This window comes from Grus americana, chromosome 1 (assembly GCF_028858705.1).
Source record: "Grus americana isolate bGruAme1 chromosome 1, bGruAme1.mat, whole genome shotgun sequence".
Taxonomy (NCBI): domain Eukaryota; kingdom Metazoa; phylum Chordata; class Aves; order Gruiformes; family Gruidae; genus Grus; species Grus americana.
Window position 1 is genome coordinate 126,365,766 of NC_072852.1, and position 23,276 is coordinate 126,389,041.

At 35.9% G+C, this 23,276-nt stretch overlaps 1 protein-coding gene across 1 annotated transcript in view; it reads left to right on the plus strand.

Moving 5' to 3' along the window:
* Positions 1-23,276, plus strand: part of CFAP47 (cilia and flagella associated protein 47) — a 362,349-nt gene that overhangs the window by 324,945 nt on the left and 14,128 nt on the right. The window contains 3 exon segments of the mRNA XM_054819861.1: positions 864-1,025; positions 16,425-16,596; positions 18,084-18,245. Coding sequence (XP_054675836.1) covers positions 864-1,025; positions 16,425-16,596; positions 18,084-18,245 — 496 coding nt within the window.

Consider the following 23,276-nt stretch of genomic DNA (forward strand, 5'->3'; position numbering starts at 1 on the left):
AATCTTGATGTTAAGTTCAGAGCTAATTTTTAAAGAATCATTGGGTATAATTCTGATGAAAATAATATTTAGACCTTGAAACCGAGAAGTATGTAATCAGCTCTTCTTTTTCCTGTTAATTTCCATAACTCTAGAAAATTCTAAGTCTTTTCTTTGGGAAAACATATTTTCTTTCAGTTCTTGCATCTAATTATCTCCTTTTTCTGTGCCAATAATCACTGAGAGAACCCTAAACAATAACTATTGCAGTAAGCTTTATAAAATCTAATGTAGAAGCTAAAACCCAACTACCTTGTAATAAAATAAAACATATCTTAGAAGCAGTAAATTAAAATCACTTACTGAATTGAAAAAAAGGTCTGTCATGGTTCAAAGAGAAACTCATGTCAGAATGTTTTCTATTCTGGCATAGTTCTGTAAAAGATGAAGTTTTAACAACAGTATTCTTAAATTGAGAAACCAAAGAGTAACTTAATATTCTTTCATTTAATTTTTAAATTCTTTCATTTCTTTGTTTTCCTTTCAGTCTTACTTCCTCATTGTCATATGTCAACCTATACTATTGTGTCTCTTTGCAAATGAACTAAAATAAGGATACATTTCATGATTACAAAAAAGGAAGAAATTTGCAAGTGCTGTTGTGAACTAACTGTAGGAACAGATTTTTGTTTGCTTAGCAATATTTTCTGCTACTTCACCTAAACAGAAGAACAGAAACTGTGGAATGGGAAAAAGCTTTTAGCTGTATTGGTCCTTATTGGAATTCTGTCACTCTCTAAGCAGGTTTAACTTCTATGTTTAATTGTTTTGTTAAAATCAAGATGCTGACACTTTACAAATAATGGGTTCTTGCTTTTCTGTAGCTGTGGTATGCTGTCGAGCCAGGCAGAGAGTAGAAAAAAGAGTAGAAGTATTGCTGACCGGTGTAGTTCCTGGTGCAAATGCTATGCCTGCCGCAAGAAATTCTGCCGTGGTCAATACAAACAAGCCAGCCAACATCCAAGAAGAAGTTCAAGTCACTGATGGTAAGAATAAATAGCTTGGATATCATGCTATTTTAGGAACATTGCAAACAAAGTAAGTTTTGCCCTGACAAGAGATGAGGTTTACACAAATCCTTCTCTCTGTCCATATTTCTACCCTGTTGCAAATATGGGACATTGGTGTAACAGTATGTCTGCCGTTATAGGCACCTTTGAACCTGAACCTTTCTTTCTGTATCTGTCTTAGATGTGAGGCTTGCACCATCTCTCCTTTAAAAGAGAATAGCCTCCAGAAAGCCTAAAGTTAGCAAAAATATGTCTGTGTAAGCATTGCAAGGAAATATTTATCTGCAGGTTGTCCCTATTTGTAAGACGCATTCCCACCAGCAGGCCAATATCTGCAGCAAAATGGATTGAAGCAGGAGGCCTTGTTTGAAAGAAGCAATAAAGCTTTGTAAAAACATAGCTTCCACTTACTGTTAATCAGCAGAGGACACAGTGAAAATCAATTTCTTCAGATACGCACCAGCTTTTCATATTATACTTCTCTTTGAAACAGAATAGTACAACGTATAAGTAGTAAGAAAAGAATGCTTATTACTGCTGTATGCTAGGTATTTCTGTTAATAGATGTGTGTTAACAGTCATACTCACAACAACAAATTATGCATTGTTACATTTTAGCTTCATCAATTATTGCACTTGTGAGACTTAACCTACATTTCTTTTTGGGTTCAAAGTCATCCTACTTTTAAGGAAAAAGTTATTTATTAGCGATGACACAAGACATGAGACATCCTAATGTGTGTTTAACGTAGCTGTAAATGAGGGGAAGGGATTTCACCCATGCTCCAACTTTGTCAAGAGTGTAATGCATTGTATGGATGGTAAAAGATGAGTCTACAGAAGTTGCTGTGATTGCAATCTATTAGGCAATCAGTTTGAGAGGCAGGCAAACCTGGCTTTTGTGTCTCATTTATGCCATTTAGAATCTGGCCCAATAGAGGCTTTGCAGGAATATTGGGTTACAGAAACTCTCATCTGAAAGAAGCGTTAAAAACTGAAAAGCTGTAAAATGTAAATCAAGATGCATTACATCCTTCCTATAAGGATGATTTTCATGCAAACATGGCCCTGCCCTGCACACTAATCAATGTAGTCTCATACTGGCAATCACTGTCCACATCTTCAAAAAGATTTTATTTTTGAATGCTTTTAAAACACAAGGGGATCTGAAGTTGAAGTGTCAACAAGAGCTTGCACAGCATATACTTACTGATTAGTTAATATTTGTAATTACTTAGATAAACTTTATATTTGCTCTTATTGCATTATTGTCTGGACAGATTAGAGTCTTATAGTCCCATATTACAAAGTGATAGCGATCAATCTAGTAACATAAAAAGAACTGAAGTTCTCAGCTTACCTTCTTGCCTCTTCAGAGAATTGTAAATACTATTATATAACTTTTTTTGGCCTTGTGAGAGTAGCTGTGTATCAAAATACACTACCTTTTTTTTTTTTTTTTCCTATAGAGTAGCAGGCTTAGCTCTTTATTGACTTGTCACATATGAATAGGCTTTCTTAAACATACCTGGGCTATTTCTCTCCAACATGATGGCATCTGAATTGACAAGAAGAACATGCATTGAGCAAGTTGAGGCAGCATTTTGAAAGACTTGCAGATTCATGATGTGTAGTGCTTGTTTTATTCATAGGAATCAAATTTCATATTTATTAACACCGGCTTCTGCACATACTGCAAGACATTGATTTGGGACATTGCATCTTTTCAAGCAAGAAGTCTTGTAATGAAATGCTATATGCTGTAGGTAGTAAGATAATTCATAGCTCTGGTGCTTTTCATGGTTTTCAATAACATTATAATGTCGTTATTGCTAGATGAATTTGATGCCTGTTAGGAATCAAATTTAATGGTAGTATCTTAGCTTTCTGCAGTCTACCAGTAATAACGTAAATAAAAGTGTAAACCTCTAAGATAACAGCCTGCCAAGCTGTTTTTCATTTTTTCTCTTCTAAAAGAGTGATTCATCAGCGTGTATGTGTGATGTGTAGCAAGCAGTTTTTATATCCAAAGATAAATTATGATAATTACTAGCAGATCAGATTTAAACAGCTACTACTGCACTTCAGTATTTAAATTATTTGGACAAGTATAAATTTTTGGGAAGTGAAAAATCTTCAAGCACGTCTTTTACGTTAAAATAATTCAATTTCATCCAATCCAGAAGACATCATTTGAAACAGAAAATTATTGTAAATTCTTAAGAAAGTGGGAACAATCTAAATACTGTCTAGCTAAAATTACATAATTTGTTATTCAGAAGTCAGCAAAGTTCCAGAAATCAAATAATTAAAGCTCAATGTTTTAGACATAGCAATTATGATATGGACCTTTAAAAAAAAATTCAATCATATTAAATGCATATTTTACCCTATATGTATTTTTCATCTGTCTGCTTACATATGACGCTAAAGACATTTTTTCAGTAAATGAAGTTGAAGACCAAAGATTCATCCAAACAAGTGTGAAGATTGTTATTTTTTATTCTAATAAACCAGCTTTTTTAGTTTATTTTAAATATTCAAGGGGTAATACAAACATGTTTAACTTTCCATGATCTTCTAAGAAAAAACATCAAACATTCACAAATTATCAGTTAGTGATATTTGACTGGAATTTAAAAATTTCGAAGCAATCAAAATTTACTGTGTTGAGAGCATGTGGAGTACACAGCCAGATATCTTCTGACTGAGGAAATACGTTAATCAGTCTTGTTCTGTCTCTGTGTTTGTAATGGTCCTTTGTATCCTATCCTTTTAAATTGCTTCAGTTTATCACATAAATCAACCATAAGGGCTGAGTATTTGTAATTAACTTCCTTAATTTTTATTAATTCATAGCTCTTCTTACAGCCCAAAGGCTGGTCTTAGTTCGTTAGCTCCTTTCTTATTTCATGACAGTTAATTTTTTGGGGGAATAATGCTCTCCAGGTTCTGTAGGGTATGAGGGTTTTTTATGTTATGTGCAAGTTTCACAGCTATGCTAATTTCTGACTAAACAGATGGACAGTTAAATTGCGGCTAGTGGTTAAATAACATTTCCAGATATGCCAATCCATAATGTATATTGGCATACATTATGTGAAGTGTATCTGTACCCTTTGTTTCACCATTTACAAAACCAGCAAGTGTGTATGTATATATTCTATACAATTTTATAGCAATTATCTAATATTCAAAAATTCCTGACACTCATCAGAATATACAGAAAGCCTCTATTTTTGTTAATTTCATTAAAGCAGCTCTTAGAAACAGGGAATAAAGAACAACATGTCCAAACACATGTTAAAAGCTATTCCCCCCAGCAAGATTTTATGCTAGCCAGTGGTATGTATTCCACTAACTGTCAATGTGACGAATCTGGGTTGGGAAGCTCACCTTTAAGAAATGAGTTCAAGAAAATTGGGTATGACCAAAGAAATCTTATCAATATAAGAAAGAAAAATGGCAGTATAGATGGAGACAGAATATTCTTATAGACTTATCCAGAGATTTTAATTTAATTGCTGATAAAGTGTAGCAGTTTAATATTGAAAGCAATATGACGAGGATAATAATGATGAAGATGGCCCTAATCTTACTTAAGCCACCTCTCTATTGTCAGAATAATCGAGGCATTATTTTTGAAATAGTATTTGAGGATGAGAGAATTATAGCTATATAAATGAGATCGTTAAGAGATTTTTTTTTACTCTGTGAGAAGTAGAAGAAAGAACAACACAGTGTTTGAGATTAACAGTTGGTGAAAGCTGTGAGCAATGGCAATATGAAAGTGTCGACAAGGGGGTGAACCCCCACTTGGGTCACTCTGTTGTGGATTATTTCCTTGGTGTTAAAGGTGCCAACTCCTGCTGGAAAACAGGGAAATAGTAGTAGTCAAAGAATAGGGCGTCCGAGCAGAAATGAAAGCCTAGATGGATTATTTTGTCAGCCACATAATTTTTGTTAACATCTGGCTGGCTGTTTATTTATGAGTGAAACATGGGAGAGATTTGATGCATTGTTTATTTTCTTTATTGAACTGCATTATGCAGAGGCATTTTAAGAACTTCAAATAGGACCTTATTTACTGGATGGATATGCAAGGTTCCCCCTTGGTTCATTAAAAAAAGAAACAATTTAGCATTTTTTTTCTCTCACAAGTAACCCCTCCCATTTCTTAATATAACTAGAACAATAATGACAAATACAGAAAAAAGAGGCTGTGAATTGTTTGTAACTGCTTATATGTCTGTTTACAAGACAGTCACTCATTTCTGTTTCTTTGCCATTTTATAAATTGTTGAAATCTCCAAGCCTTAAGAATGAGAGTCATCATTATGTAAATTAAAATTACTTTCTAACACCTATGCAAAATCACGCTTAGTTAAAATGTTCAACATTTATAGGGAACCAGATCAATTATAAACTAATCTGAAGTTATTTATTCAGGTTCACAAAAGTGCAAAAAAACCCAAACTCTAATACAAAACCAGAAATGATTCAATTCTTCCTGGTGTTACTTTTTGATACGATGTACATCCAGGAAAAATAAGAAGTCCAAAAGAACTGACTGGCTAGCCCAACATAATGAATCTCTGAAACAAGAACGCACAAATAGATATCTCTTAAAAACGTTTGTTGAGTTAGCAGCTAAGGGAAACATAGGCAATATAATTTGCTGCAAGAGTCTATGAATTACTTTAATTGTTGTATGATTATGATTGCCAAAGTCCAATTTCTGACATTTCTTGCTCATAGAATTTCCTGCAATTGCTTTGGTTGGGTGATAAGGAAGTATTCCTTCCATAGAAATAGCACCACTACACCCTTGTTTTGTAAAGATATTTTGGGAAAGCTTCTGTCAAAACCATGTCAGCACAGCTCTCCAGGATCTTAGTTGTGCTTCAGCAACATCATAGCACCTCACAATGAACCATCTCCACTAATTTGCACCTCTTGTTTTGCATTATTTTCTCCTTAATTATGGGCCATCAACAATGCATAGCTAATCAAAGCCCTTAAGATGCGAACTGTGTAGGTTTTCCAGACGAACAGTGGACCGGTGATCTCTCTGTCAGCCTCAGCTGTGTTTGCATGCTTTTCATCGTTAAAACGCCAGCAGAGGGTTTATACACCTAAACGTGCCTCAGACAATGTATCTGACAGTCACTGTAGTAGCACACACATGCACACATACAAGAAGTCTATCCCAAATGCTTTTCTATTTCCAGGTTATTACATCCTATTGTCATTTTTGTGCTAAAATTATCTGTCCTTGTTTTCTTCTGTTTCTGAAGCAGCACTGTTCAAGTATTGTTGTTGTTAGAGAAAATGAAGCTATCCACTCTAGGTCTCTTTCTTCTCTCCCCCATTGCACATTTCCAATGTGATCATGAAGCAAAAAGGAAAAAAACAACTTCCTCACTTGTTATAGAGTATGTATACAACTTTATGTTTTTGTAAATAAGTACATCAGACCTGTAGTTTTGATAGTTTAAGTTGATCTGAAGCTTTGAAGATATAGGTAGAAATTAAAATTGTAAGACAAGTAACTAGAAGTTACATAGAATCACTACAGAACTTTGAATGAAATTGTAACCTTGACCCATTGCTCTTTTTTCAAGCCAGCTGAGGAAGACAGAGTGAAACCTCAGAAATTTACTACACAAACTTTTTATTAGTTCTGAAACTTGATTTGTATCCAAAAAATAACACAAGTGCATGCCTCCCATGAGATCACAGCTGTCTTATAGCAGAGGAATTTACACTCCTCTGTGTTATAGATGTTCAACCTTATCTGTAACAATGCAATTCGTTGGATAAGAAAAAGGAAGCAAATGATGCGACCCTGATGATTAGGTCCTGTGTTCTAGTCTCTATGGCTAAGTCTGTTTTGTTTATTAAAACAGTCAAAAGACAAAAAAATGCATCCTTTTCTAATAGACCATAGTATAGTGTAAAATTATCTAAGACATTCTTACGGATCCCAGTAACAGTATCAGAAACAATTTATCTGCATCAGTAGAGTTCCATGTGCATGAATTTACATTTTTGTTAATTTTCAAAGAAAAAACAATATGTGATCATCAAATCAAACGTTATATCATAAAACAGATATTAGTATTGAAATTATATCAGGAAACTTATAAATAAGTTATTTTGATGTGATGTAAGACACAGACTCTTTCTATCTCATTTATAAGAGGAATACTTTTATATGAACAGGTGAGGAATACTTGCTAAGAAATTTTTCTTTTTTCCATATTCCCTTACAAGTTAGAAAGATATACGGAGAATGACTCTATCTGAGATTGCAAGTTTGTATTACTCCTTTTACCTGCATTTGTTGTGTAGCGTGCTTTTTTAATTTGCAGAGCTACAGATATATTGCAAATCACAACAGCTAGCATATGTCCTTCTCACTTGTCCTCAAAAAACAACACCCAAAACCTTACAATACATACATTCCCATGCCACATCTCTCTTACTGACATCCCACACAAAAAAATTGAAGTTTTCATTGTGTTCAACAGGCAACCAGATTCTGATCAGTCTGGACTGGTATGTTAAGAGAAGATCATAGAATCATCTCCAGGCTGAACAACCCCAACTCTCTCAGCCTGTCCTCACAGGAGAGGTGCTCCAGCCCTCTGATCATCTCTGTGGCCCTCCTCTGGACTTGCTCCAACAGCTCCATGTCTCTCCTGTACTGGGGCCCCCAGAGCTGGACGCAGTACTCCAGGTGGGGTCTCACAAGAGCAGAGTAGAGGGGCAGGATCACCTCCCTCGAACTGCTGGTCACACCACTCTTGATGCAGCTCAGGACACGGTTGGCTTTCTGAGCCATAAGAAATGCACTAAGTAATGCATCTGTCTGAAATACTTGCTAGTTAAGTTAAAGTATTTTAAAGGATGCCATTATTAATCTTCTAAAGCAAACTTGCCTTGTAATTGCAAGCGGGAATCAGCTCAACAGATCAGATTGTAAGCTCTTTTCAGGTTCTGGAAGATTGAATTCTGTAGCTGGCAGGCTTGATAGATGTAAAAGTGCCTTTAAAATCAACAAAGTTCTTTGCTACATATATGCTATGTTAAGTCAAGTATTGTGAGTTTCAGAGTTTTTGGATTAAGAAGTCTTGGATGGGTTTGTGTCAGCTCTACAGTATTTCAAAGGGCAAATAAATGGTACTGGATATAGGAATATTTTAAACAGCAGTGTTTTATGATTCGTGCAAAATTGAAACTGGCTTTGCTGAGTAAGAACTTCATCTCAGTGCAGTTTATTACATTCGGATTTTTAGCAGCAATCAGCCAAAATGTTCCTTCTTACTCAAAATTGTTTTAGACTGATCAAGGCTGATCAGAAAAAATCTGTTTTTATAGAAGCAATATGGTTCTAATTTTATGCCTAAGCTACAAGACAGAAGTTAAAAGTAGTCAGAAAACACATATTTTCTCTTGGAACAGGTATTTTAAACTTATTTATTATATCGCCATTAGTTTGAGAAAACCACCATACGTTGTATAGACACACAGCTGATTTAAAAAGTGATGCTCAGATCCACAATATTTTAAGATTATATTTGTGAACATGAAGCATTTTATAAGCAGCTATGAAGAAGCTTTAATTTCTAAATGCATAATTACTCTTATTCAGTAGGACAAATTATATTTGTATTTTGCATGTAACCCAAATAAGAAACTGTGAAGAAACTGCAATAGCTAGTGATAAGCTAAATCTGTTTGTTCTTCTCATTTGGATGGTCACACTCATACAGCAATAAAATGATATTTTAACCGGCAAGTTATAAAGTTCCATTAATGGCAATGTTATGTTCCAAAATATGGAAAAGAGTGTTTTCTGTCTCAGAGAACTGTACTTGACACAGTACAGGAAAACAAGGAGTAAGAAAGATTTCTAAAGCAAGTGGTTTAAATGAATTTTGAAAAGAGAAAGTGACTATGTGTATACAACATAATATAAAAAGCTAGAAAATTCTTTGAACACAAGAGTGTGATAAAGGAATCAGAGCAAAATTACTGGTATTTTCTTAACCACCTATAGGAAAATGGTAATTACAGTATCGATTCATTGTCAAAAAAAACCCCAAAACAAAAAACATGCCCTGTGAGTTACGTATTTCCAGCAAACCAACAAACAATAAAAAAGAAAGCTAAAAACTAGGATACTTCTGAGGGTGAGAGGGCGGCTGGGAGAGAGGAACGAATAGCCATAATGCTGACATTTAAACAGACTGGAAACGACAACCTTGCTATTGCTTCATGATCTGCAGGTTATCTGGTGACCTATCTGTAAACACGCTGCCCCCCCAAAGGAATCTGAAGACATCTGCTTGCATTGGAAGTTGGTCTTCCAAATGACAAACATAATTTCTTTTAGTCGTTAATGTAACTACTTTAAGCATTTCAGTGCATAGACATCATCATGGAGAGTGCAGTGGAAAAAACGTGTGAAATGGTAAATAATATTGTTTTCGATTTACCGTGTGGGCCAATACAAATTGAATGGTTAGGTTAAAAGACATCTTGAGTTGTTACTGATTTCAGGAGGCAACATTCAAAGTGAGGCAAATGAGTCAGGATACCATGGGAAAAATAACGTCTGTTGTGGTGGGTTGACCCTGGCTGGAGGCCAGGTGCCCACCAGAGCCGCTCTCTCACTCCCCTCATTCACGAAACAGGGGAGAAAAGGCATAACGAAATGCTTGTGGGTCGAGATAAGGACAGGGAGAGATCACTCACTAATTATCGTCACGAGCAAAACAGACCAAACTTAGAGAGGGAATTCATCTAATTTATTACTAAGCAAAACAGAGTAGAGGAATGAGAAAATAAAATCAACTCTTAAAACACTTCCCCCCACCCCTCCCATCTTCCCGGGCTCAACTTCACCCCCGGCTTCAACCTTCCCCCCCTCAGCGGCACAGGGGGACGGGGAGTGGGGGTTATGGTCAGTTCATCGCACGGTGTTTCTGCCGCTTCTTCATCCGCAGGGGGAGGACTCCTCTCATCGTTCCCCTGCTCCAGCATGGAGTCCCTCTCACGGGGTGCAGACCTTCAGGAGCAAACTGCTCCAGCGTGGGGTCCCCCACGGGGTCACAAGTCCTGCCAGCAAACCTGCCCTGGCGTGGGCTCCCCTCTTCACAGGTCCACCGGTCCGGCCAGGAACTTGCTCCAGCGTGGGCTTCCCACGGGCCGCAGCCTCCTTCAGGTGCCTCCACCTGCTCCGGCGTGGGGTCCTCCATGGGCTGCAGGTGGAATCTCTACACCCCCTCATCCTTCCTCCATGGGCTGCAGGGGGACAGCCTGCTTCACCATGGCCTTCACCACGGGCTGCAGGGGGATCTCTGCTCCGGCGCCTGGAGCACCTCCTCCCCCTCCTTCTGCACTGACCTTGGTGTCTGCAGAGTTTCTTACATCTTCTCACTCCTCCCTCCGGCTGCAAAAGCTCTCTCTCTCTAAGTGTTTTTTTCCTTCTTAAATATGTTATCACAGAGGCACTGATGGGCTCGGCCTTGGCCAGCGGCGGGCCCGTCTTGGAGCTGGCTGGCATTGGCTCTGTCAGACACAGGGGAAGCTTCTAGCAGCTTCTCACAGAAGCCACCCCTGTAGCCCCCCCGCTACCAAAACCCTGCCACGCAAACCCAACACAGTGAATTAAGACTACATCATAACATATGGCCATTAAGAAGCTGGTTTGACATTGCCTGTGCCCAGGTACAGATGCAATCTTTATTTGCTAGAATTGCTAGATAAATGAAGACAATGCTAAATAAAAAAGGAAAATGTTGAAAGAGGAATACAATGTTTTTGAAAAAAAAAATTAGTTTCTTTAAAGCATTAATTTATAGATTAGTGTACAAATCTAAGTAGAATGCCAGATCAAAGCAGGATAATGTGAGAGATACTTTGGCCTAATGAGAATCCTTTTGCTTTTCCTGAGGTTTTTGTTTCAATTTACTATGCAAAGTAATAACAAAATCAAGAAAGAGTGTTAAGAGGGGAGTATGGACAGACGTAATAAAAGAGGATTTAGTCGAGAAAGGATTCAGAGAGAGAGGGAATATAAGGAAACTAGCTGCAAGGAAGAATGCAGAAATGTATGCAGAAGTACAGGTGCTACATGCACACCATGTGTTTCATACACATGGATTCACAAACTTCCATTTTATTCACTAAACAATGTACTGTTCTAAAGACATTCTCAAAAAAAGAAAAAAAGTGCTTTCTACTGCTTTCTTTACAGTAGAAATCTGCTTTTGCACTAGAAATCTGTTTTAAAGAAGTGTTTTGAAAGAGAAAAAATAGAAAAAAAATATAAGAGAAAATTTAGAAAAGAAATGCTGGTGTTGGTTGCTAGGGGGATAGGTAGTGGGATGCAGGGTAAAATAAGATAAGGCTAAGAGTGGAATTTTGCAGACCCTTGAAGATATGGAGGAAAAGCTTTAATTGAATATGGAAAGAGAAATAAATTTACAAGGAAAGATATATAAATATTTATACATTGAACTACACTGAGGATTTCCTTGAATTGCATTGAGGATCAATGAGTACCTTATCAACGGAAGACCACCACTTTATTATCCATTTATTTCTTTGTATTTAAGGTAATTTAGTATCTGGCATTTAATGAAGTAAATGATGTTATCATTGCTGATATTTACAATGCTCTACATACAGTACTTTTGCACCCATATGAAGAAATTTAGTGAAAGTCATATTCAACTACAACCAGGTCTTTTCAAGTTCTTGTGCAATTTGTTTATTCTACTGCTATTACCCCAGAGTTATGATATTTTACAGTGAGAAATAGATATTTACTTCTCAGATGAGATTCATTTCTTACTGCCCGGGTGATACTGTCTACTTAAATGTTAAGATGCTCTTGACCACCAGGCTTCCTTTTATTTTTTTTTCCTTTATTACTCCTATAATTCACTTTTGCTATTCACTTGAATATTTACTTGAAAACTGTATTAAAATGATTTGATCTACTGTACAGTAATGTATTCTGTCTGCTGCTGCTTTTGCTGGTAAGGCATAACCACATACTTAATGTTCATTCCCCACTGCCTACTGAGTTCCAGCAGGGCACGTGAAGACTCCTGGAAGACGGTGGAAAAGGAGGAAAAGGACAAGTGTCAGACTGAGAGCTGAATGGGGTTATGAAGAAAGATATTTCACAAGGTTTGGAGGGTCAACATTAGATGCCAGTTGTCTGGTAGAAGTGAGGAGTTAAGGTCTGGTCCTGTAATTTCTGTTTTACCAGTTTGGGGACTATTAGATCAAGAGGGGAAGAAATCTTTGTTAGGTGTCAGGGCCACAACGGCCTCTTGAAGAATTAGCAGAACTAGTAGGAAAAAAAGCAGTGAGAGAGTGCAAGAAGTTTACATTCAGCACCAAAAAAAAAAAAAAAAAAATTTACCTAGCTTTTGAAAAACATGAAGCTGCAAGTGTATGAATGGCTAGGCTTTCATTCTGTGTTTGTATTCTGTGACTGTGCTGACCTCCTTCATTAAACAACTGTAAGTAAGATTGCAGCCTGCTGAATGGGAGGTGAGGAAGGCCAATCGAGTGAATTCACTTGCATCTCTCTTTTATTGCATCCGTCCAAAGAAAAGCTTCTGTAATGAGGACAAGCATTTTTGCAATCTGAACATCTTTCCATCACAGCTTTAATTTCCACCTGTCTCAATGGAAATGGGAGACAGTGTGAAAGTAAGGAGGGTCCCTTAGAAAGTTCCTCCCCCTTGCTGTTTTTATGTCACCAAGTTCGCCGCAGGTTGAGCACTATTTGCAGAGAGCTCAGGTAGCTGGTTCTCCTTTAGGTATCCACAAGAGACTGCAGCCTCACAGGTCAGTGTCCATTAGACTTTTATAATCAGAAAACATATTGTATAATGAGCTGGTCTTCAGTGAAGTTGAACATTTATTCGCTTTTTAAAAATAGGAGGGAGGTAAAAAGGCTTCTCTAATGACAGAGTGTGAAACTCAATTCCAGGTCAGCTATATCCAGCAGGCCTTTCACAGTACCTTCTATAGACATTAGGGCCATCAAGGTCTTTGTAATTAACTCTTTCGAAGCTTGAATACAGGTGCTTTTCCACTAAAAAGTCATTTAAATTCCTGAGGTTCTTATTTTGTGAACCTGTTAGACTCGTAATTTTTAGATGTACGACATCTATTAATTAGTTTTACAGTAAATCCTAACAGTCACAAAGTCTCACATTTGCCCAATTTATATGCTCAGCATGTAAAATCCTTGAAGGTTCCACACTATCATTCTTATGAGTCAGCAAATAAGTAAATAAAAGTTGTCTATTTCCTTTCATCTTCTTAGAGGCTATTTTAAAAAACTCAAACAAATCCTCAACACTTTAATTTTAGTGCTTTTTAAGAAGTATCCTTACTAGCACTTGAAAATAAATGACAGTCAAGTGATAAAACTATATAGCTCAAAAATCTTATGGGTTTTTAAACATAGCTCCTTCAGTAATTCTGCATACACAAATGTTGCCTAAATGCATGCTACCTTTTGACAGTCTGTTTTTAAACAAAGAAAAACACTTAAAGACTCAGATTAACTGCCTTTCAAAACAAGAAATATTTAATGCTTTAAAAAAATTGTCTTGGAATAATTACCGTAAAAACATACTTTTACTCCTTTTCTTACTTAAATAATGCATAATATTCTTCAGGAAATATGAGGAAGTAATATGTTTTATGATTGGAATTTATATTCCCTAGATGTAACAAGCTGTATGTCAATAGCATGGTTATATCTTCCCAGTATTTGGATTGATAAATATCTCTATGTTGAGTCAGATGTGGTTAAAACTCTCCCTGCTGCTCTCTATTTACAGAACAGAGATGGATTAAGTGGGGTATACTTTATAGCTGCATGTGTATTTTACAATTTGCATTAGATAAAATAAAAATTTACCTGTATTAAAGTGGTGATATTTAAAAAGAAAACTACTGAATGAAAACATACAAAGAGCTAGGCTAAAGGGTCAAGGCATATTCGAATTGTATCGTATATTGTATTTGGCATTAATTTAAAGAAAATGTTAATTCTTTCTCCAATGTTTTATTTATTTCACCATTTTAACTGAAACTGGAAATTCTAAGAGTCAAGAAAACTCTGAACACTTGAAAATTTGGACAAATTTCTAGTAATAATTCACAACTTTTTTTTTCTTTTTCCTCTAGCTTCTGCCAGTTTTTTTAGGCAGCACATGTATTATGGAATTGTCTAGAATCAAATATTAACATATTCACAGAGGCTTCCCAAAGTATGATAATATTGTAGTCTTCAGGGCAGCTGTGATGAAAATCTAATTACATTTTTCTTTTTCGAACAGTCCTAAACTAGATCACCAATATAGATGAAAACCCGCTAAGGGTCCAGCATAACAAAACTTTCAAATATTGGCACTTATAAATGCATCATCTTTCCCTAGGTGTTGTAAATATTAAAATATTTTAACTAAATACTTAATACAAGTGTAGAACAGGTTATATAACAGCCTGGAGCAGAAAAAACAAAAATATTTAATTGCTTCTGACTAAGAGGTACTATATACCAAACCCAAATATCTTTGCATACTAAAACCAGCATGCAATTCACAACATTTTCTTCCTAGCATCTGAATTATAAAATAAGCTTTTCCTGAGTAGCATTGTATGATATAATTGCTGAAAGATACATCTGCTCAACAGCTGCAATTTTCTCACTGTGGAATGCTCCAAATGATGTCATCTTTTCTTTCCCATAATAAGTTAATTTTTATGTCTGAATCTTCATGTTTTGGCATTTGTCTAGGATGACTACTACAAGCCTTGGTCTGTGTTGGAATCTGAATCCATGGCATAAAAGTTATATTTTTCAAATAGAGAAATGACAAAGCATGGAAAAATGTAGGATGATCCCAGGAATTCTATAAAAATTTCCTGCATGCTGTAGGAAAAATATTCATGCATAATTTCATTATAACAAAGTACATTTATTGCAATAAAGTATATTTGTAATAGATGGATTAATAAATGGAAATCCTGTATATTTGGTACTCAGTGTGTATCTACTATGATGGATAATCGTCTATGTTCGTAATAATATTTTGTTTACGTCTGTGTAACTCTTTGATCTAGCATAAATTGTACAGATGTCTGTGGGAAGGATCCATTTTAAAGAGTCAGAAATCTTTCAATATAAGCTGCTACAGTTCTCAGAGTTAATCTGTGTGTCAGAAAAAACATTGGCAACAAAAGTTGAATGAAAAAGAAAGAAGGAATCTGTGCATTTCAGAAAAGGGGAAAAAACTACAAGCGTAGGAAGGCATCCCCATACTCACTGACACTGGGTAGCATCACAGATTGGCAAAAACAAAGTAAGGTTTTGTTCAAATATCTCACAGTGCATTGTTTCTTTGACTTTATATAAAAATAAATATGTCGTCTGTAATTTAGAATTCCAAGTTGGAACTGGGCCTTGGGAATTAACTCTGCAGCTGACTGGCACCCTGTAGCCAGCATATACGGGGATGTGTATGTAGGACTTCTGTGCAACACATTGTACTGAGCTGTGCAAATTCAAAATGTGCCCTGAAATATGTGGCCATAGTAAAATGAAATCTCCTGTAGGATTTAGTGGTTGTGTTAAAAAGCTTTTCATCCATAAAACATGTAAAATTTTTAGATTAGCAGCTTGGGATTCTTTTCCTCATGGAAACGTTCCCTTCTGTGCACAAATCACTATTGCATGCTGAATATCCCAGTTTTCTTTATTACAGCTGGAGGAGACATTTGATTCAAGAAGCTCAGCTCTTTAGTTCTCTGTCATTACTACTTGGCCTCTTCATAGCTGCTACGGGGAATAAGAGAAGCAGCTGCTAGTGACATCACTTTTTTTCTGTAGAGTGTTTCTCAGGCTTGTAGCCATCAATGGCACTGATGTCATTAATTACTTTTCTTTTGTTTTTTTTTTTTTTCTTTTGAGATTGTCCCAATGGCATTACTCAAAAATATTATTACCTTCTTGCAATTTTCATTTGACTGATGAACTAGAAATATCTCACTGTAATGCAGAAGTGGTAGCCAGAACAATATTGCTGTTACTGTTCACTTCTCCTAAGTACGTACTCCAGCTTCCATTTTGCCAGAAACTATATAGCCTGTCATATGAAATTGGAAGATTTTGTTATGCAGTCAGGAGCAAATAACTCAAGTTTTGGATAATTACTAGTTTTACTTATTTGTCACTTTTAGTAACAAATGAAAGAATTGTAATGACCAGCCAGCCAACTGTGTGAGGTTAGAGTGCACACAGACTGATCTTTCTCTTTTATTGTTTAGGTTTCTCTACAACAGTGGAATTTCTGTATGAATTACAGTATCAATCAAATGAAATTAAATCTCAGCTTGGGGCTTTGGTTGGTATGCATCTGATTCAAAGAGAAAGGGATACAGAATCTGGAATCATAACACTGATCTTCAATATAGTGTTTGCACCTAACAAACCAATGAGGTAAGCTCCTGTTCCTCATTACCAACAGAACATGCCATGAAATCCTGTCTGATCACTCTTAGCCATGTAGGCACCTCCCTGCATTGTTCTCCTCTTTTTGTTTTCATCTCTGAGATCTATTATTTTAGATTTTTTCACTTGCTACTTCTCAGTATATCTTTGGTATTAAACCTGACAGTGTTTGGTTTTAATGCCTGTAAGGTGGTTCTGTTGAGTTGCTGCCTCAGTCTGTGTGTGCACCGATTTACTTCTAAACATTGGAATATTGAAAGACTTCCAGTGAAAATTATTTTGTCTCAAAATTCGCAGAAAGCATCCAGACAAGATGGTTTGTCAGTCTTGAAAAACTTTTCCTAGATGAGCACATGTGCATATTCTTTGGCTGGACGGGATGGTTACATTTGAAATTAGTTTCTAGTGCCCTGGTAGCAACAGTCCAAAGGAAGATTTTATCCTCTTTTATAGCTGCAGTGTAAAAAATGATGGATTTGCTTTCATTTACATGAAGAGGTTACATGTACAAGAGGTACATCCCACATCTTTAAAAAGAAACTAGGAAAGGGAGATCCTTTTATAGAGAGAGGGAAGTTGCATCTTCCTTTTGAAGCAGTCAAACGTGTATGGGGAGGAAAGAAGCTTCAGTAAGACGCAGGCTCTTTCAATTCAGAGGCTCAACATTACCAGGAAGATTAGGGAGCAGTCAGTGCTGAGTATCATGGGTTGCATGCAAAGAGGGTATTTTTAGGATGCAGGAGGAAATGGAAATAAACAAAGGGCAAACCTTTAGGAAAGACTATCCACCCACCCCATGCAGTGTCATTGTGTCACACGGGAAGTTAATTTAGAACCCTTTTTTATTTCTACTCTGTCCTTTTTTACTGTATTATTTGTTTCGTTGTGTTTTATTTTGATTTTTTATCTTTCTGTACCTGAGACCTATCAGGCTTCATGTAGAGGACTCAATGACTGCAATCAATTAGTTTGTTTATCTTCAGAATCTACAGCACCAACTGCTGTTGTAGACGGTGTGGAGATGTCAGAGTCTGGAATTTTTCTAAAGTAACTAGACCTTCATCAGATCTATTTGATTCTAATATGAACTGCTAACATATTCTGGACCAAATTCTACTCTAACACCACAGTAAAAACAGAATGAGCAAACCAAATTGAGTTGAACAAAATTAACAGGGAGTAAGCAGAAGAATCAAATCCCATGGCTGTGCCCATCATTTTGCTTTCATATTAGGTCCTTTCTTGTACTTTGCTGTAAATATTAAGTGGTATTTAGCCTACATTCCAGTCTAAGTGCGACTGGTATGTACTATGCTACATAAATTAAGGATATAGTCCAATTTAAAGACATCCGTACTTTGATTTTACTGTAGTATAGCTCTACACACTCGAGGCTTATTTTGGACATTCATTTACTCAGTTTATGTTTGATAATGCTGTTCTACATATTGAATGTTTTTATCTGAAATTTCAAGGAACGAAGCAACTCTCGTAGTACAGTGCGCTACAGGAGGTGTTTGGAAGTTTCCAATGGTGTTCATTGCTACGGAGCCAGAAGTGGATGATGTTATCAACATTGAAGCAGTTGGCCTGAATAAGGAATCTATAGTTGGCTTTAAGCTTACAAGCCAGACAAGGTAAAAATACTTTTGTTAAAGTATTTATGCAGTTTTCTGAAGCTAGAACTCACACTCCAACATGTCGGATAGGCTAGATTTGGGCATCAGAAACATAACTGGGCTGCAGCTATTTCAGTAATACATCATTAACTTGAAGTGCTGCATTGTATAGGTAGCAAATGTGATTTGGAAGCTGTACTGTAGAAAACAGAAGCATTCTACATTTAGGCTGTAGCCCCTCAAGACAAAATTTGTGGGGTAGATCCGAATATTTATGTTATGATTTTAAAGTTTTTTTCCTAAAATGCTTTTGTGTGTTAAAATGTGTAATACAATGTTAAGGAAGGTGTGTTGTAATATTACAGGCTTACTATTAAAGACTTAATGTTTTTACTAATAGATTGATTTTCAAAGTACTTTATACTTACACCAAGTTAAAAACAATCCTTTGTATGGTGTTTTAAAAATTTTTAAATGTGCCTTTTTTTAAGTATTCCTGTTTTCTTATATAAGCATGTTATGAATTAATGTCTACTCTGCCCTTTCACTAGAAAAAATAATTGTGTCATTCTTCAGGATTTTGTTATTCTCCTTTTCAAAAGTCCTGCAGAAATCTCTGTTAATATATTTTTACATACTTTCCATTATTTTCTCAGAGTTTCATAATATTATAGCACACCCATAGTGTCATTTGTCTATAACAGAAAGTGAAGGAATAAATTGTGTCATGCTGATAGATAAGTTTTAAAATAGTAAACAGTGAACTTGAAAGAATCATGATGCTCACAATCTAATTAGCTTATGAAAATTTTTAAATCTCCTTTTTTCAATTTAAAATTGACTTTTTTTTTTTTACTGTGTATCTAGAAAGTGTGCCAGACATGCTTATTGATAGTTAACTTTCATTGTAGAGACATGCTTTTGAAGCATCCCCAGCAGGAAGTGTCTTTGGTTCCAACTGATTTTTTTGTAAGAGCTTATTTCCAAAAGCTGTGCATCTAAGATGGACAGTTGTTCCAGCTTTTAGATGGCTGTCAGTGATGATAATTACTGAGGACTCTGAAAAAGGCTCCTATCACAGCGTTCAAGTTAACAGCTTCAATGGAATAGGCTGTTTCAGGAACAAAAGTGAAGAAATTGCTCTGGCAATACTGTAATCTCCTGGTAGGTGTTTGATAGTAGTGAAGAGACCTAATGTTCTCCAGAAAGGTATTATAAAAACCTGAATCATTATAGCTATATAAAGAAGGAGCCATGATGGAAGACAGATTCCCATTTTCCCTTAAACAAATTCCAACTTTATTTTACATAACAAGGGTTCCCCCCCTACATTTCAAATACAGAATGTAATGCTTGCACGTACTGAATAAGCTCCGTGTTTTAAATAGTGCCAACAACTGTTCTGTAAGTTTTACATTGCTTTATCTTATCTTTGATTTGCTTAGTAGCTTTTGGTGGTGGAGTTTTGTTATAGAAATAGAACAGTCAGCCAACCAACATTTAGCATACAGGATCTGAAGTTTAAAAGCAATTACAGAAGAAACCCATATATTACAGATGTAATTTAATGCTCGAATAACTCAAATGACTTAGATTAGAAATAAACCCATGAAATATTAAAATATAGATTAAAAGTTTCAATTGGGATATGCAGTGTCATCCTGTAGACCATTCCTAAAGAAAACCAATCAGCCCTTGGGAGTTTTTCTTAAGTAAACAGTTAGTAGCACAATCCCATAGAGACCCTGCATATAGATACTTTCTGTATCCCTTTCTCATGCTGGATAGTACCTCATGGCACTGCTACTTTGAGAGTAACTGGGGGAGAGAGAGAGATGTATTTCTGAATAACCTGCTAGAAAGGGACTCTGCAGCTGTGTCTTTTTCTCCCTCTGCTACTTGCAGGACAGAGTGGTTGCACAGCATCACTGAGAAGACCTGCACATCTTTTTGCGTAGATAATTCTCTCTTCTTCATTCTATCTGCTTATTTCTCATACACAGAGTCTCCTTTCACCAACACAATTCTTGCTTTCCATGTACCTGTTAGCGATTGTTTTAATCAAGTATTGCTTCCCATGTACAGTAAAATTTTTATCCACCCATCCATCCCAACCTCTCATTCCAGTCCTGTGTTTATCACAAACGGGATATTTGTTACATTGAGGAAACTTCTCAGATGAACTCAAACTATGCTTCAGAAAAAAATACTTATTCAGCACATGGTATCAATATGGTCTCCATGGAGTGGAGGCCTGCAAAATCTGAGGGTTCTCTCAGTTATGGAAACAGAGCTAGAATAAAGAGAGAACAAAACCAGGTGGACTGAGGAGATGAGAAGAAAAAGGAAATTAGGCTTTAAAATGACTGCATGTGCAGACTTAGTTTTCTTAATACATTTTGTATTTTGTATTTTAAACACCACTGCGGATATTTTCCTTATTTCTTCTATGCACATTTCCTAGTGCATAGAATAAATGTTCAATTAAAAACATTCCTTGATCACACAAAATTAATTTTAATGCTGTCTGAAGAATAGCAAGCAACTCTTTTTTTTTCCTGTACCTTCCCTAATTGTGAAGGGGAAAACAAAAAAATGTTTACAGTTACAACTTTGAGAAATATTTCTATTTTACTGTAATTACTGCTGTTTTTCATTAGAATTACCATAAGCCAGAATTATGTATGCCGCAAGAAAATGCATTCATTAGGTTCTCAGCACACGCACCCTCTCCTCACTCTCTCTCACATGTCGCTGCGCATGTTACAGGGCTGGATTCCTATGCCAATCTCTTTGCTACCAATTCTGCAAAATTCTACCATTACTCTAAAGATGTAATTAGAGTACTTTATCTTAGCATCTCCCACATAGTGGCAGCTGCAAAGAACAAATGTTGACTAAGCTCCATTTTTTGGAATCTGAATGGAGACTAGTGGAAAATATCGATAATGGCACGCATGCAGCAGAGCTTCCAAAAAGTTATGATCATCCTTCCTAATAATACAATACCTGACATGTCTCACATTTAGCCAGGAGCTGTATCTACCAATGTCACCTGGACCGCTTTTAGCAGGAAAAGTCAGTTTACCATTCTGCAAATATAGTACCCTTGGGTAGAACAGGAATGAGACAGAAATCTTAACATTTTGTGAAGATAAAAACCCTAGCGCCTGCTTTGGTTTTACAACATGTACACAACAAAAGTGGTGTTATACGTGGTAAAGCATTCCCTGACAGTCATTTGTCATGCAGTGTTTCTTTGTATTTTTTGAAAGTCTTCTAATGCTGAAGCAGTTTTTCCAAAGCTATAGAGTGATAATTGGAGTTAAATCTCTTCTGGTGTCCAGAGTTCAGGATTTAGAGTGGTCAATTAAACCAGAGTTTTGGTACAAAACATAACCAATTTTGATAAATAATGAGGATTTCCTAGGTTTTTTTCCATTGTAATTTTTTAAAAGAAATTATCTAAATCATAAAAACTATCACTAATGATTTTATAAAATTTGACAGCTTCATACAGTTATTAAGTTTAAAGAACTTCATAATAGTCAAAATTTCTTGTGTCATGCAAGAGATGTTAACTACAAGTTACAAGAATTAAGTTTAGTTATGATTAACTATTTTTGGAAGCACATTGCAAGTTTTCAAACCGTATCCCTTATTTGCTTAAGCAGTTACATACTTTACAGATTAAGACATTTTGCCATTCTTGTTTTACTGAAAAAAAAATCAGAAACACTATGTGGGGTTTTTTATGTATAGTTTGCAAAATGCTGACTTTTGTAAAGGAATAAATTTCTACAGGAATAATTTACTGCTTCACTAGTTTGAGGAAGAGAGGAATAAACAATAAAGCTATTTTGAGCTGTAATTTAATAAAGGCTTATATTTTCAGATTTGCTGAGTATTTTATAAGTATTGCAGTGAGATCTCTATGGGAATGTAAATTTTAAGGTTTTTTCTTTAATTGAAGATATAAGGGGTTTTTTTAGTTTTAGTTTACTAACATGAAAATTATCTAACATGAGAACACTGACGAGCACAGACTGCTATTTAAGAACAATGCCATTTAAGAACAAGATTAAAGGAGTAATTATAAATATGTAGCTCAATTTCAACTCTTCCTGGTTGCCAGGATTTCATTGTCCAATTATTATTTACATTCAAATTAATATTTACTCATGTTCATTATTTGAGTAAGGCCAGAGTTCACATTGTCTGATGGCAATGTCAAACCGTTACGACAGGAGTTATGGAACACGCAGGTGGGGACACACGTTTGCTTTCTCTGGTTTACATGGCCTCTGCCCTTATATTTAGTCAATCATTTGTGCTTGGTTTGTATGTGTTTTCAAAACTCTACACATCATTAAACATTATCGAGTATGTTAGTGTCTGCCACCTTTGAGTTAAACAAAAGCCTTCTTGAAAAAATATAGACCGCCTCATCACTGTCCTTCATGGCTGAGAAATGACGAGCCAAACGTTAACTCCAGAGCTGTTTTACCTGAAGCAGTAATCAAGAAGGAGGAATTATTTTTTGATCGTTTTAAACCACGTAATTATTAATTTTTAATTATACACTAAATATACAGACACTGAAAACAATAATGTCTGAAATTCAGGTGCTATTCTGGGAATTTTATCTCCAGCTTTCTCTGTACTACAGACGAGAACGACAAGCAATTTACTTATGCTAGCGAGATAGCCAGGCCACCAGGTCATCTCCCTGACGTGAACATCGGTGAAAACACTGCTTGTTTTTTCTTGAGAGGCCATCTTTAGATATATTTTTAAAACAAAAATTCATGATTTATGAGCGCTACAGGGACTGTGAAAGGTTCCTGTTTCTGACTGTGTGTGAGTAAGGTTTTAATTGCTAGTTCTTGTACTGTTAGCCATATCTTCATCAGAGTCCCTGCTGGCCTATCATATTATGGCTATATATTTAATTTGCCAGAATTCCTATTTTCCTTATTTGGACATAACTCCCACTTTGAGGAACATTTTGCATCCAGTAACTGTCTTGACTCTTTTATTGAAAACTGC